General features: G+C 42.1%; 1 protein-coding gene and 1 pseudogene across 2 annotated transcripts in view; both read left to right on the top strand.

The window, feature by feature from the left end:
* Positions 1-16,500, top strand: part of LOC126934259 (uncharacterized) — a 1,193,286-nt pseudogene that overhangs the window by 868,311 nt on the left and 308,475 nt on the right. The gene's annotated exons all lie outside the window — the stretch shown is intronic.
* LHCGR (luteinizing hormone/choriogonadotropin receptor) overlaps positions 1-16,500 on the top strand; it is a 63,149-nt gene that overhangs the window by 36,211 nt on the left and 10,438 nt on the right. Inside the window, exons 8-9 of the mRNA XM_050754952.1 lie at positions 4,728-4,802; positions 14,580-14,765. Coding sequence (XP_050610909.1) covers positions 4,728-4,802; positions 14,580-14,765 — 261 coding nt within the window. The remainder of the gene's footprint in view (positions 1-4,727; positions 4,803-14,579; positions 14,766-16,500) is intronic.

The raw sequence follows: 16,500 nt of genomic DNA on the forward strand, positions 1-16,500 counted from the left end.
TGCCTCCCTCTCTAGCCCCCTCACTCAGGTTGATGGTGTGTTAGAGGAAGCAGAATTTCAGAAAGAAATTCTTCCCTTGGCCCCACTGCAGAGAAATCAGATAACACTACCATTTACCAGTCTAATCAGCCACAACAGACCCACTCAGGGAGTCCCATCTCTGTACTGCTAGTGCGGGAGGAAGCTCATTTTCCACAAGGTAGGGAGCCTTGTGTTTTCACCACACCCTACCCAGTTCTTCATGTTAACAGCCTTTAACTCAAGAAGAGCATCGCTACTGTTTCCCTCATTGTTCTTGACCTCTCTTTCCTTCTATGGATCCTCTTCTAAAAGAGTGGCATATTCACAAAGTTTGTGGGGCTGTGGACATTTGAACCACAGCAAGTACAGGGTGAGGTGACAGTCACCCTACAATTTGTTCATAATAAAAACTGAGAGCACATGAAAAGTTCAATTAAAGCCAAAATTAAGGAAAATAAACAAAAAGGCCTTTAAAATAAGTAAGTTGTGTAAGCTGTAATCTAGACTAATGCTTCTCAAATTTTTACACACCTAAGAAGAACCTGCAGATTTTTAAAATACAGATTCCTGGGCCCTACCCCCAGAAACTTGGATTCAGTGGATCTAGGTAGAGCCTGAGAATTTGCAATTTTAACAAGCTTCAGGAGATGCGGATGCTGTCAGTCTGAAGTTGGGTAGCACAGTCTAAAGTTGGGTAGCAAAATTCTGTACAATATGCTATTTATTTTTAATGATAGGTATCTAACCAAAGCCTCTATTATACTGATACATGCTATATACTTTGGTGGCTAACAGAATAGACTTAAGAGACAATGAGTAAGACTCAAACTCCAGTCCCACTATTTAACAGCTGGTATGACCTTGAGCAAGTTACTTAACCTATCTAAGCCACAGTATCCTCATTCATAAAGTAGATCCACTAATAGGCTTTTTTTGAAGATACCCCACCGAAATGAAAAGATCTGTTTCATATCCTCAATACTTAACACAGTGCCTGGCATATAGTAGGTGCTTATTTATTATGTACTATACAATATAATTAATTATAAGTAAACAATTAAACAAGATTATATTTTTGTGTGCTTAGCACAGCATAGTAGCACATACTAAGTGTTCAAGAAATGGTAGAATTTTTAAAGTTGTTCTCCTATCATGGGGTGAATTTGCCCTCATGTTCTTTTTGACTTGATGACTTAATGAAAGGTTCATCAACAAGCATCCTTAAGTTAATGAAGGGTTCACTCAGGCCAATTGAATCGATTTCTGCCAAACTTAAATCAGAGGCATTTATATCATCTCCTGGCACAGTTCTCTCAGATGCCTCATTCCATTATTCACTCAACAAATGTTTATGAAGCATCAGCTGTGTTTGAAGAAACATGTCATATTTTGAGGGGAAATGAAGATGATTAAGTCCTAGTGTCGCCCTACAGGAGCTTACAGCATAGGAAGAAGCATCTCCAAATGCTGTATAAACTACACATTAAGTACTAAAACAGAAGCAAAGCATGAAGCCTCCCAAGAGAGAGGTAAAGTTCTCTGGGACTTCAAGGCAGGAGGAAAGGAAAGTATAAAAAGTATCTGGGAAAGGTGGGCTTTGAGCTGGGCATAACTTAGGCAAAAATAGAGGAAAAACACCTTCCAAGCAGAGGACAGCAAGAAGAATGGTCCAGAAGAGGAAGTATAGCATGTATTCAGAGACCAGCAAATAGTGCTTTCTAGATACAAGTTAGGGACAAAACAGGAAGGGCCTCAGATGCCATAGTAAAGAGTTTAGACTCTCTTCTCCAGAAAACGAGAAGCCATTGAAAGTTCTGAGTTGGAAGTACAAGATGAGTGCTTAAAGAAGGCTCATCTGTGAGCAGGAAGGATGGAAGGCTGGAAGGGGTAGGGCAGGGCTAGAGACACAAGTGCCAGGGTCATCTGAATAGAGGGGATGGCTGAAATCCTGTGTGGCTGAGGTTACCTGAACAGGGGGAAAAACAAAAGAAGTGAATATTAAATTAAAGGGAAACAAGATGAGCATGAGAAGCAAGAGCAAAATAAAACAGATGGGAGGAAAACCAACACAGTATGTCTGTGTGAGGTCAGGAAAAATAGAAATTTAGGAGGGAAGATTTTAGGTGGTCAGCAGCATTTCAACTGTTACAGAGATACCAAAATGGGTATGAACTATGAAAAGTCCAATTAGTCAACATTCTGTATGCCCTGCATCTCACTGTTGTAAGAAAGAGGAAACCAAGGACATGAGTCAGTTTGCCAAGAACAAACTTAATTTCATTCAACAAACATTTATTAAGCACCACTGATATACTAAGCACTGTGTTAGGTACTGAGTCTGCAATGGTAGAGAGGACACAGTCCCTGCCCTTTTGAAGTTTCTGATCTATCAAAAGAGACAGACAAAAAAAGCAAATAATAGATAAAATTATTACAAGGGTAATATATAACTAAGAAGGACATAACCTGTTACTGAGATCTGAGAGAGTATGAGGGGTGACCAACTTAGGCAAGGTACCCAGGATGCCCTCACTGAGGACATGATATTTAGGCTGAGCCTGAAGGATGACAAGGATTCCACTGTGGCAACAGTGAGGGAAGCACATTACAGAAAGAGGGAGCAGATGTGCAAAGGTCCTGAGTTGGAAAAGGAACTAAGTTGGTAAGTCCCAAGAATTGAGAGGAGGCCCGTATGGCTGGAGGGTCTTTAGCAAGGAGGAGACTGGAGATGAAGGAGATGGAGCAGGATTGAGCAGCCATGGGAAAGGAGTCCGAATTCTCTTCTAAGGGCAAGGTCACACATTAAAGAGTTTAAATAGCAGGGGAGAAGCAGTTTTCAAAATTGTCAAGCAAAATTTTCAAACAATACATTCAGCCTTTCTCATAAAGAGGCCTGTCCAAAGTTGTTCAGAACACAATGATACTGAAGTCCTGCAAAGTTCGCAAACACCTGACTTACTAAGGCAGCACAGGACACAGGAAAGACAGGAGCAGCCCCAGAAGGTGGCCCTGAGGCACCTGAGGGGTCTGGGAGTCAGTCCCTACTGTTGCCAGAGCACCCCAGCTGGGAAAACTTTGGTGGAACTTGTGGTTTCTTCCACTGTGCTTCAAAAGGTCATCCTGCCTGTGCTTCTCACACCTGCAAGGTCACGTCATTGGGAGAATTCTCAAAAGTGACCCCCAGGACAATGTGGGAAATTAATTTATTTTTTGACCAAGTTGCGTAATACAGAGTTACCAGTATACAGAAAGATCTGGGTTTTAATAAAACATGTGAAATGCTCTGTCATGAAATTTGAACAATTAATCTGACTGGGCTAACACAAGAATAATTTGCTCACAGAGCCCAGTTTCAATGATGTATAACTATAACTGAATATAATTAAAACAAAACACATCAGGAAGAAGAGTCATGGAGGTTTAGGATGAAAAATTTCTTTTGATTTAGATTTTAAACAGCAATTGACTCTGACAATCTCATCTCTTTGAAAGTGGAAATACACCCAGGGGATGGGACGATGTGAGATTGACAGGTGGATTCTGATGAAAGGGCTGAGGGTTTCCAAAGAAAATGCTTAGTAGAAATGTGGAAAACAGCCACCCAGAGAGTGAAATGCAGGGGCTTTTGCAGTTCTTAAACAGCAAGGAGGGTGGGGAATGGATGTTAGTATGTTTGTTTTGCTGTGTACACTGTAATGGTGGTAAGAGAATCATGTTCCCATGCTTGAAATCATCACACCAACGACAGATGCACACTGTGCCCACCATCCAGGGTTTTCCAGATGCTCTGTGAATCACAACCATTCTCTTATAGAGAGGAAGTGCTCAAAAGAAGGCTGGCAGGCTTGCGCCCAGGGATTCCTCTTCTAGTTCCCTCGACTACTCAGAAAAGGGCCTGTGCTTAGAGATACCAGTGTCAGGGCCCAGAAAGGAGGCTGCCTAGGAGGACCAGATTGTGCTGCTCCTAAGGAGTTTAGCCGGAATGACTTTGAACTCAAGACAGCAGAGCCCTCAGGGAGCTACTTCCATACCAGCTTTTGGCTTCTTCCATGGCCTTGAGAGTAGTGGCCCTCAACACTTTTTCCATGACACACACACACACCTGGCCATGATCATTTACACTGCACAGCTCCATGGGGCAATTTTCTACAGAGGCTGTAAGTCCTCTTTCTCACCCACTGAGAAATGCATATCTGAAAGAAAAAGAATACAAATTACACTACAAAAGAGATAACTCTGAACGGACCCTACTTTTTCAAGTATTTGCAAACTTCAATATATAACTATTAGCACACTCTGAGACCTCCAAGGTCACAATGGCGGAGAGGCTAACAAAGAGTAGGTTGCACTTCAGCCCTTCAAGCCTTGGCCTCTTGGAGCAGCATTTTCAACCTTACCCAGCTGTCTGGTGGTAAACTTTCATAACTCCAAGACAGGAGCGGGTGAGTACTTTAAGTTACAGGACAGAGTTCTACCAAGTGAGGAGGTAGTGGAAGAAAAAAGGAGCGGCCAAACACACATGCCAGCAATTTCATTATTTCATTAAGGACTAGCACGTCTTTTTCCCACTCTCCCTCCACTTCCCCCTTTTTCCCCTTCTAACCCTACCACCATGCACATAGGTTGGTCTAAATATGTGTACACACAGCTATGAATGCTTACACATGAGGTACAAACTCCACTAAGGAAAATGTCCTTCCCCACAGGGAGCTAAAGGAAAACATACATCTGGAGAAGATGCACAATGGAGCCTTCCGTGGGGCCACGGGGCCGAAAATCTTGTGAGTAGAGTGGTGCTGCCTCCCCTCCCTGCCCATTGTACCCCAACAGGGCTGCTTAGGGTGATCCCTCCACATCATCCCCAAGCTGATATGTGAGACATCAGCCTCTACACCTGAAAAGGCTGCTGTTGGAAAGACCAAGTGTATCACAGCTGCCATAATAAAGTACCCCAAACTGACAGGCTTAGACAAAAGAAATTCTGTCTTATGGTTCTGGAAGACAGATGTCCAAAATCAAGGTGTCAGCAGGGATTGGTTCCCTCTGAGGGCTGTGAAGGAAGCGTCTATTCCAGGCCTCTCCTAGCTTGTGCTAGTTCTTTCTGGTTGTGGCAGCATAACTCCAGTCTTCACATGGTATTGTGTATGTGTGTGCATGTATGTGTGTGTGTATGTGTATATCTCCAAATTGCCCCTTTTAATAAGAATAGCAGTCATGGATTAGGGCCCACCATAATAACCTCATTTTAACTTCACTACCTCTGTAAAGACCCTATCTCCAAATAAGGTCTAAGGTACTGAGAACGTCAAGATACGAATTTGAACAAGGGACAAAATTCAACCCATAACACCAAATATGGGGGGTGGTGGCCTCATGTGCTGGCAAAGAGGCTGGCTACCCACCTGGAATCCATTCATGGGAATCTAAGACCAGAGATCTGGCTTGCCCCTGGCACTTGGCTGGACAGGGCTGAGGTGCTGTCAGATTCTCTGAGGGTGCAAGGATTAGGACCAGGCTCTCTCAGTTAAAAAGGGTTTAAAGGATACATGGGAAATTGCTTCCAAGAAGGCCGAATAGGAACAGCTCTGGTCTGCAGCCCCCAGCAAGATTGATGCAGAAGATGGGTGATTTCTGCATTTCCAACCGTGGTACCTGGTTCATCTCACTGGGACTGGCTGGACAGTGGGTGCAGCCCACAGAAAGCCAGCTGAATCAGGGCGGGGCATGGCCTCACCCGGGAAGCACAAGGGGTCCAGGGATTTCCCTTTCCTAGCCAAGGGAAGCTGTGAAAGACTGTACCTGGAGAAATGGTACACTGCTGCCCAAATACTGTGCTTTTCCTATGGTCTTTGCAACCAGCAGACCAGGAGATTCCCTCCTGTGCCTGGCTTGGTGGGTCCCATGCTCACAGAGTCCAGCAAACTAAGATCCATTGGCTTGAAATTCTCGCTGGTAGCGCAGCAGACCTGAGATGCTGGAGCTTGGCGGGGGGAGGGGCGTCCGCCATTGCTGAGGCTTGAGTAGGTGGTTTTATGCTTACAGTGTAAACAAAGCTGCCAGGAAGCTCGAACTGGGTGGAGCCCACCGCAGCTCAGCAAGGCTGACTGCCTCTCTAGATTCCACCTCTGTGGGCAGGGCATATCTGAACAAAGACAGCAGCCACAGTCAGGTAATTATAGATAAAACCCTCATCTCTCTGGGACAGAGCACCTAGGGGAAGGGGCAGCTGTGGGCACAGCTTCTGCAGACTTAAATGTCCCTGCCTGACAGCTCTGAGAGAGCAGTTGTTCTCCCAGCACAGCGTTCCAGCTCTGATAACAGACAGACTGCCTCCTCAAGTGGGTACCTGACCCCCATGTAGCCTGACTGGGAGACACATCCCAGTAGGGGCCGACAGACATCTTATACAGGAGAGCTCTGGCCAGCATCCAGCAGGTGCCCCAATGGGACAAAGCTTCCAGAGGAAGGATCAGTCAGGAATATTTGCTGTTCTGCAGCCTCTACTGGTGATACCCAGGCAAACAGGGTCTGGAGTGGACCTCCAGAAAACTCCAACAGACCTACAGCTGACGGGCCCGACTGTTAGAAGGAAAACTAACAAACAGAAAAGAATAGCATCGGCATCAACAAAAAGGGCATCCACACCAAAACCCCATCCATAGCTCACCAACATCAATGACCAAAGGTAGATACAACCACAAAGATGGGGAGAAACCAGAGCAGAAAGGCTGAAAATTCCAAAACCCAGAACGTCTCTCCTCCTCCAAAGGATCACAACTCCTCATCAACAAGGGAACAAAACTGGTCAGAGAATGAGTTTGATGAGTTGACAGAAGTAGGCTTCAGAAGGTGGGTAATAACAAACTTCTCCAAGCCAAAGGAACATGATCTAACCCATCACAAGGAAGCTAAAAACCTTGAAAATAGGTTTGGCGAATGGCTAACTAGAATAACCAGTGTAGAAAAGAACATAAATGACCTGATGGAGCTGAAAAACACAGCACGAGAACTTCGTGAAACATACACAAACTTCAATACCCAATTTGATCAAGTGGAAGAAAGGATATCAGTCATTGAAGATCAAATTAATGAAATAAAGCAAGAAGACAAGATTCGAGAAAAACAGACTGCAAACAAACGAACAAAGCCTCCAAGAAATATGGGACTATGTTAAAAGACCATATCTATGTTTGATTGGTGTACCTGAAAGTGATGGGAAGAATGGAACCAAGTTAGAAAACATTCCTGGATATTATCCAAGAGAACTTCCCCAACTTAGCAAGGCAGGCCAACATTCAAATTCGAGACATAAAGACAACACCACAAAGATAATCCTCCAAAAGAGCCATCTCAAGACACATAATTGTCAGATTCACCAAAGTTGAAATGAAGGAAAAAATGTTAAGGGCGGCCAGAGAGAAAGGTCGGGTTACCAACAAAGGGAAGCCCATCAGACTAACAGCAGATCTCTCAGCAGAAACCCTACAAGCCAGAAGAGAGTGGGGGCCAATATTCACCATTCTTAAAGAAAAGAATTTTCAACCCAGAATTTCATAGCCAGCCAAATTAAGCTTCATAAGTGAAGGAAAAATAAAATCCTTCACAGACAAGCAAATGCTGAGAGATTTTGTCACCCCGAGGCCTGCCTTACAAGACCTCTTGAAGGAAGCACTAAACATGAAAAGGAACAACCAGTACCAGCCACTGCAAAAACATACCAAATTGTAAAGGCCATCGATGCTATGAAGAAACTGCATCAACTAATGGGCAAAATAACCAGCTAGCATCATAATGACAGAATCAAATTCACACATAACAATATTAATCTTAAATGTAAATGGGCTAAATGCCCCAATTAAAAGACACAGACTGCCAAATTGGAAAAAGAGTCAAGACCCATTGGTGTGCTGTATTCAGGAGACCCATCTCACATGCAAAGACACACATAGGCTCAAAATAAAGGGCTGGAGGAAGATCTACCAAGCAAATGGAAAGCAAAAAAAAGCAGGGGTTGCAATCCTAGTCTCTGATAAAACAAACTTTAAACCAACAGAGATCAAAAGAGACAAAGAAGGCCATTACATAATGGTAAAGGGATCAATTTAATAAGAAGAGCCAACTATCCTAAATATATATGCACCCAGTACAGGAGCACCCAGGTTCATAAAGCAAGTCCTTAAAGATCTACAAAGAGACTTAGACTCCCGCACAATAACAATGGGAGACTTTAACATCCAACTGCCAATACTGGGCAGATCAATGAGACAGAAAATTAACAAGGATATTGAGGACATGAACTCAGCTATGAACCAAGTGGACCTAATAAACATCTACAAAACTCTCCAACCCAAATCAACAGAATATACACTCTTCTCAGCACCACATCACACTTATTCTAAAACTGACCACATAATTGGAAGTAAAACACTCCACAGCAAATGTAAAAGAACAGAAATCACAACAAACTGTCTCTCAGACCACAGTGCAATCAAATTAGAACTCAGGATTAAGAAACTCACTCAAAACTGCACAACTACATAGAAACTGAACAACCTGCTCCTGAATGACTACTGGGTAAATAACAAAATGAAGGCACCAATAAAGATGTTCTTTGAAACCAATGAGAACAAAGACACAATGTACCAGAATCTCTGGGACACATTTAAAGCAGCATATAGAGGGAAATTTATAGCACTAAATGCCCACAAGGAAAAGCAGGAAAGATCTAAAATCGACACCCTAACATCACAACTAAAAGAACTAGAGAAGCAAGAGCAAACAAATTCAAAAGCTAACAGAAGACAAGAAATAACTAAGATGAGGGCAGAACTGAAGGAGACCCACACGAGACACAAAAAACCCTTCAAAAAATCAATGAATCCAGGAGCTTGTTTTTTGAAAAGATCAACAGAATAGATACACTGCTAGCAAGACTAATAAAGAAGAAAAGAGATAAGAATCAAATAGATGCAATAAATAAATGATAAAGGGGATATCACCACTGATTCCACAGAAATAGAAACTACCATCAGAGAATACTATAAACACCTCTAGACAAATAAACTAGAAAATCCAGAAGAAATGGATAAATTCCTGGACACATACACCCTCCCAAAACTAAACCAGGAAGAAGTTGAATCTCTGAATAGACCAATAACAGGTCCTGAAATTGAGGCAGTAATTAATAGCCTACCAACCAAAAGAAGTCCAGGACCAGATGGATTCACAGCTGAATTCTACCAGAGGTAAAAAGAGGGGCTGGTACCATTCCTTCTGAAATGATTCCAATCAATAGAAAGAGAAGGAATCCTCCCTAACTCATTTTATAAGGCCAGCATCATCCTGATACCAAAGCCTGGCAGAGACACAACAAAAAAAGAGAATTTTAAGCCAATATCCCTGATGAACATCGATGTGAAAATCTTCAATAAAATACTGGCAAACCAAATCCAGCAGCATATCAAAAAGCTTATCCACCACAATCAAGTTGGCTTCATCCCTGGGATGCAAGGCTGGTTCAGCATACACAAATCAATAAATGTAATCCATCACATAAACAGAACCGATGACCAAAACCACATGATTATTTCAATAAATGCAGAAAAGGCCTTCGACAAAATTCAGCAGCCCTTCATGCTAAAAACACTCAGTAAACTAGGTATTTATGGAATGTATCTCAAAATAATAAGAGCTATTTATGACAAACCCACAGTGAATATCATACTGAATGGGCAAAAACTGGAAGCATTCCCTTTGAAAATTGGCAAAAGACAAGGATGCCCTCTTTCACCACTCCTATTCAACATAGTAATGGAAGTTCTGGCCAGGACAATCAGGCAAAAGAAAGAAATAAAGGGTATTCAACCAGGAAAAGAAGAAGTCAAATTCTCTCTGTTTGCAGAAGACATGATTGTATATTTAGAAAACCCGATCATCTCAGCCCAAAATCTCCTTAAGCTGATAAGCAACTTCAGCAAAGTCTCAGGATACAAAATCAATGTGCAAAAATCACAAGCATTCCTGTACACCAATAAGAAACAGAGAGCCACATCGTGAGTGAACTCCCATTCACAATTACTACAAAGAGAATAAAATACCTGGGAATCCAACTTACAAGGCATGTGACGGACCTCTTCAAGGAGAACTACAAACCACTGCTCAACGAAATAAAAGAGGACACAAACAAATGGCATTCCCCACTTAATAAATGGTGTTGGGAAAACTGGCTAGCCATATGTAGAAAGCTGAAACTGGATCCTTTCCTTACACCTTATACAAAAATTAACTCACGATGGATTAAAGACTTAAATGTAAGACCTAAAAACATAAAAACCCTAGAATAAAATATAGGCAATACCATTCAGAACATAGGCATGGGCAAAGACTTCATGACTAAAACACCAAAAGCAATGGCAACAACAGCCAAAATTGACAAACGGGATCTAGTTAAACTAAAGAGCTTCTGCACAGCAAAAGAAACTATCAGCAGAGTGAACAGGCAACCTACAGAATGGAAGAAAATTTTTGCAATCTATCCATCTAACAAAGGGCTAATATCCAGAATCTACAAAGAACTTAAACAAATTTACAAGAAAAAAACAAACAACCCCATCAAAAAATAGGCAAAGGATATGAACAGACACTTCTCAAAAGAAGACATTTATGCCACCAACAGACATACGAAGAAATGCTCATCATCACTGGTCATCAGAGAAATGCAAATCAAAACCACAAAGAGATACCATCTCACACCAGTAGAATGGCGATCATTAAAAAGTCAGGAAACAACCGATGCTGGAGAGGATGTGGAGAAATAGGAATGCTTTTACTCTGTTGGTGAGAGTGTAAATTAGTATACCCGTTGTGGTAGATGGTGTGGTAATTCCTCAAGGATCTAGAACTAGAAATACCATTTGACCCAGCAATCCCATTACTGGGTATATACCCAAAGGATTAAGACACATGCACACGTATGTTTATTGCAGCACTATTCACAATAGCAAAGACTTGGAACCAACGCAAATGCCCATCAATGATAGACTGGATAAAGAAAATGTGGCACATATACACCATGGAATACTATGGAACCATAAAAAAGGATGAGTTCATGTCCTTTGCAGGGACATGGATGAAGCTGGAAACCATCATTCTCAGCAAACTATCACAAGGACACAAAACCAAACACTGCATGTTCTCACTCACAAGTAGGAGTTGATCAATGAGAACACATGGACACAGGGAGGAGAACGTCACACACCAGGGCCTGCTGGGGGGTGGGGGTGCTGGGGGAGGGATAGCATTAGGAGAAATACCTAATGTAAATGATGAGTTGATGGGTGCAGCAAACCAACATGGCACATGTATACCTGTGTAACAAACCTGCATGTTGTGCACATGTACCCCAGAACTTAAAGTATTTAAAAAACAAAAAAAAAAAAGGATACATGGGAAAGTTAGGAGAAATCGAACATTGAATCTGACAAAGCCTGAAACATCCAACATGAAACATCCAACATCCTGCAGAGACCTAAAGTTGCAGTCAGGTTTCAGGGATAAATGCAACAGCGTTCCAACTACTGTGCTGCTCTCACACAGGGCAACTGGTTATCCCATCACAGAAGTGGCAGTCCATGACACCACTAATCTACTCTAGCAGCTGTTATTTATCCAACAAACATTGATTGAACCTATCCTGTATACCAGGCACCGTGGTGAACAGACTGTAGTAAGCAAAATAGCTCTGGACCTTGCCCTTAACCAGATGACAGACACATAAGGGAGACAACAACAAACAGGCAAAGCAATAAACAGGCATGTCATTTTACAATGAAAAAAGTTCTAGAAAAATGGTGAGCAAGGTAACCCAGTTCATTTGTTTGTTTATTCATCCATTTATTCACTAACTCTTATGAACCCATACTCTGCAGTAGTCACTGGATTAGGCATCAGAGAAATGGCAGAGAATAAGAAGAGAGAAGCACTTCTGCCTTCATAGAATGGGGAAGACAGACAAGGATCATATAAGTAAATAAAATATGTAGTCATCCAAATGCTATCGGTTGTAGAGGAGAAAACTCATTTGGTTGTGGGGAAAGGAGTTCTGGAGGGGGGAGTACTATTTTAAAGGGGATGGTGAGGGAAGACTATCCCGAAAAAGTGTCGTTTGAATGAATACCTAAAGGAAGTAAGAAAGCAAGTTATGTGATTATCTGCAGGAAAAGTGTTCCAGGAGGGGGAACAGCAAAAGCAAAGGCCTGAGACAGAATCTTGCCTTGTGTATTTGAAGAGCAGCAAGGAGGCCAATATGGCAGAGTGAGCAAAGAAGGGAATCATAGAATATAAGGACAGAGACGTGGCAGAGAGCTGGATCATGGTGGGGCCTATGGTCACTATATGGACTTTGTTTTTTCTTTAAGTGAGATGGGGAGGCTTTGGGGGTTTGAGCAAGGGAAGGAAATGAGCTGTTCTGGTTATTCTTCATAATGTAGATCCTGCCAAGATCAACTCATGACTCTGTCTACTTTCTATTTCCACCAGTGTAAAACACAAAGTCTGTCTAATTTCCTAGCTCCTGTCCCTATCAGCCCCTCACTCTCTATTTCCTAACTCCTTCCTGCTATCCACTTTTGACTGTCTACTTCCTATTCCTGCCACTGTGAGCCCTGACTGTGCTAGTTCCTAGCTCCCACTGTCAACCCCTGACTTCATCTGTTTCCTAGCTCCTGCCACTGTCCAGTTCTCTGTCTACTTCATAAGTCCTGCCACTATCAACCTCTGACTCTACTTCCTAACTCCCACCACTAAAATTCCTACATCTTTCTGTTTCCTAACTTCTGCCACTATCAATCCTAACTCCCTCTAATCTCCATTCAACCCTATAACTTCTGTTTACTTATGACTTCCACTACCTTGTGGCTCCTGCCCACTGCTTTCTCTGCTCTCAAATTCTGGCAACCTTATCCTAGGGGTCTTTTTCTACATGTATCATATGCAAAGCACACCAGACTCCAAATCTTGTAGGTTGACTGAATACTCTTCAGTTTAGCACATCCTGTAGGCAGAGCTGTTATAGCAAGCTGTCCATCTACTTGGTCACTAGACAAACAAAGAAAGCTGCCTCTGGCTCAGGTGCAAAACACAACCAAGCCACTGTGTTCCCAAGGCCCCTGCATGACAGTATTGGCTTGAAGAGCTGCTTGGTTAGCTCCTTAGAAGTGACTGTGGGCACTACAGATCCCTACACTCTCATGTCCAAAACAGTAGCACCAGACCTAGGTCTCTTCCTTCCCAAGAGGTTGTTCTCATTATACCCCTAGGATTTGAATCGTATCTAAAAGCATCCACTCCACCCTTACTCAAAAAGTATTTCTCAAACTAGTCTGTTACTAAGACTGAAAACTCACTATCAGAGGTTCACTCCCTTATAATGAGGCCCTACCATTTCAAAGAATCTAATTTTAAATTTACTCATTCACAAGACAAACAAAAAAGCCACCAGATCTTCAAAGAGCTCAATCCCTAACATGTCTGAGATAAAAAACCTTATAAAGCAGAATGAGAACCCTGGTTACCTGAATCAATAGGGACACAAAAGCAGGAAAGTCTGAAGCCCCTGGGACAAATTTTGCTGCCTTAATTTTTCCACTGAGGTCCTACAACATCATCATTCCATGTCATCAAGTTCATCTTCCATCAGTCACCTATTGCTCCCCTCCCATGTGCTGAACACCAAGTCTTGCAGATGACTGCTGAGGGGAGCTGTGCTGCTAGAAAAGTTTTGTGGGGCATCAGCAGCAGCCACTTAGAAGATGAGCAGAATTGTTTAATTCCCATTGACTCTTTTCTCCTAACACTTAATGTGTTTAGAATTTTCTTGGACATTGCCTCAAGTCTAGTAAAACCAAAGAGTTCAGGACCTTGTTGACAAAGCCTGACCTTTCCACACAGTTTGACTTGCAAGGTTGTGTTTGCTTGCTTTGAACAGATGAATCAAGTTTGCGTTAGAGAACATGCATTCTGCTTCCTAGGTAGATGATGGCTAATGCCACATAGCAGCTCTTAATAAGGTAACCAGCCTATGCTTCATGAAAACCTCTCCTGCAGGGCTTAATCAATCAAAGACTGAAGCATCTGAAGCCCTGAATAATTTCCCCTGGGGTAGAGCACAAAAGCTGATGTAACTGCATGTGCTGGCTGTCGCATAAAGCAAGTGGTTATTTCACTTCTGCTAAGTGGAGAGAAGTAGAGGGAGAGAGAGGGTGGGGAAAAGGAGTTGGAAGAGGGGAGAGACAGAGAAATGCTAATAAATGTATGGTAGGTGCAAGGAGTTATACTTAACCTTGAAAAGAATAATGAGGCGCACATGAGAAAAAATACAGAATCGCTTTTTTGAATTCAGATCTTAGTGAGAGTAATTGAAATGGAGAATTAAGGGGAAAGCAAGATGGAGAAGATTCCTCAGTGCCTATAATGATAATATTGTTGAGGGGAGGTTCCATTCTCTGAATAAAATGTATAAAATAAATAAATAAAAAGCATTTCTCCCCTTTATTGTTCAGGGATATTTCTTCCACCAAATTGCAGGCCCTGCCGAGCTATGGCCTAGAGTCCATTCAGACGCTAATTGCCACGTCATCCTATTCTCTAAAAAAATTGCCATCGAGAGAAAAATTTGCCAATCTCCTGGAAGCCACGTTGACTTACCCCAGCCACTGCTGTGCTTTTAGAAACTTGCCAACAAAAGAGTAAGTAAAAAACAAAAGGTAAAGCCTACCCAAGCTGTGGCCGAAATTCAGATTTCAAAATAGTCAATGAGTAGACAGCTCCACTCTCCTTCACTCCCTGCCTTCTCGCCCAACTCCATAGACGTGGGGTCACTTTCAAATAGATAAGGAGAAAACAAACTGTTCTGTTTCCTTGTGGAAACTGCTGCCAAATAGTTGATTCTCCCTGAAGTTAGAAGACCTTCGTAGTCAATTCTGGGTATACTGAATTAGAGGCCATTTTAGCATTTGCAGAACGGAGTACAAAACTGGCATCTCAAAGGATTTGTTCTAATCCTTATCAGAGAGCATCATTTTTTTAAGCAGAGGAAGAAGCTTCAGGATGGCAAAAAATGTTTTAATCCTTAATTTAAAAATGGACACAAAACACTACAGAAGGTTTTCAAAACTATTTCTCTCCTAGTAGCCAAGCATCTTCCATTTCAGAACAGAATTACAGCTAAAGATAAGCTTAGTATGGGAACAGAAAGGGAATGAGCTCCTGGATGGTTTGCATCCAGTGGTCGGTATCGTACTGATTCCGTTCATCCAGGGTTGGGGACACGGTGGCTGAATTTCATTCTTTCCTCAGAGCATTGTTTTTCGACTTTTTTTGACTGAGATGCATAGTAACAAATACTTTTGTATTGCAACCCAGTACATGTCACATATGTAACAGAAATAAAGCAGAGTGATACTTAACTTTTTAATATGTAATATGCTGATATTTTCTTGTTTACTCTATTTTATGCTTTTCTTATTTTTAATGCCAGTCTTGATGCACTCTATTGCTTTCATGACCCACCAATGGGTCACACAACTTACAGTTGGGACAACACTGCCCTAAAGCATTATTATTGTAGCCTATGGAGATAGGCTCTATTCAGTTAATCAGATAAGGCACTAAGAGAGTGACACCAGATGCTGCTGTCTTTGTTTGGAATCAACCAAAATGAATTATTTATAATCAACCAGTATGCATTATTTGTACCTTGCATATAGGAGGTTCAGCTCCACCTGAGGCTTTTGGGATAGCTGAGAAGATAAAAACACTTGCTGTATTCAGAGAGTCATGCAGCATTAACTGAGCTTCAAAAACATTAACTGAGCACTCACCATGTTCCAAACACTGTGTGAAAGCCTGAAGGTACAAAGATAAGTCACAGACAGCTGTATGGGGGCAACACACAAGACAGCCAATATTTAAGTCCAACACAGCAAATGTTATGACAGATCTGAGAACAGAACAGAGTGTTCTGAGAGCACTGAGGAAGAGTTTGTTAATGGTAGCAGGGATTATGGAAGGTTTCCTGAGGGAAGTGATTTAGGCTGAGTCTTGAAGAACAGGCAGGAGTTGTCTAGACAGAGTGAGAAAAAGCAGGCAAAGAAGATAGAATGGCTCATGTGAAGACACAAAGTCAAGAGACAGTAGATGAAACTCTCTCAGAAAAAGTGAAACATGGACACATGGAGGAAGATGAAACCGAAGAGGAAGCCAAGGAGATGTGGGCCATGATGATCTGAGGGCCAGGCCCAGCTGTTTAGAGGATGGGGAGCCATGAAGACTTTTAAGCAAGATTACTCAAATTTGCTTTTATAAAATACCACTTTGCAGCAAGGAGGATGGTTTGGAGGTGAGCAAAACTGGTGAGAGACCAGTTAGGAAAAGGATAGAGATATTGGTTTATGATAAAGCTGATTCTGGATACCCACATTT

The sequence above is a fragment of the Macaca thibetana genome, chromosome 13 (genome assembly GCF_024542745.1).
Source record: "Macaca thibetana thibetana isolate TM-01 chromosome 13, ASM2454274v1, whole genome shotgun sequence".
Lineage (NCBI taxonomy): Eukaryota > Metazoa > Chordata > Mammalia > Primates > Cercopithecidae > Macaca > Macaca thibetana.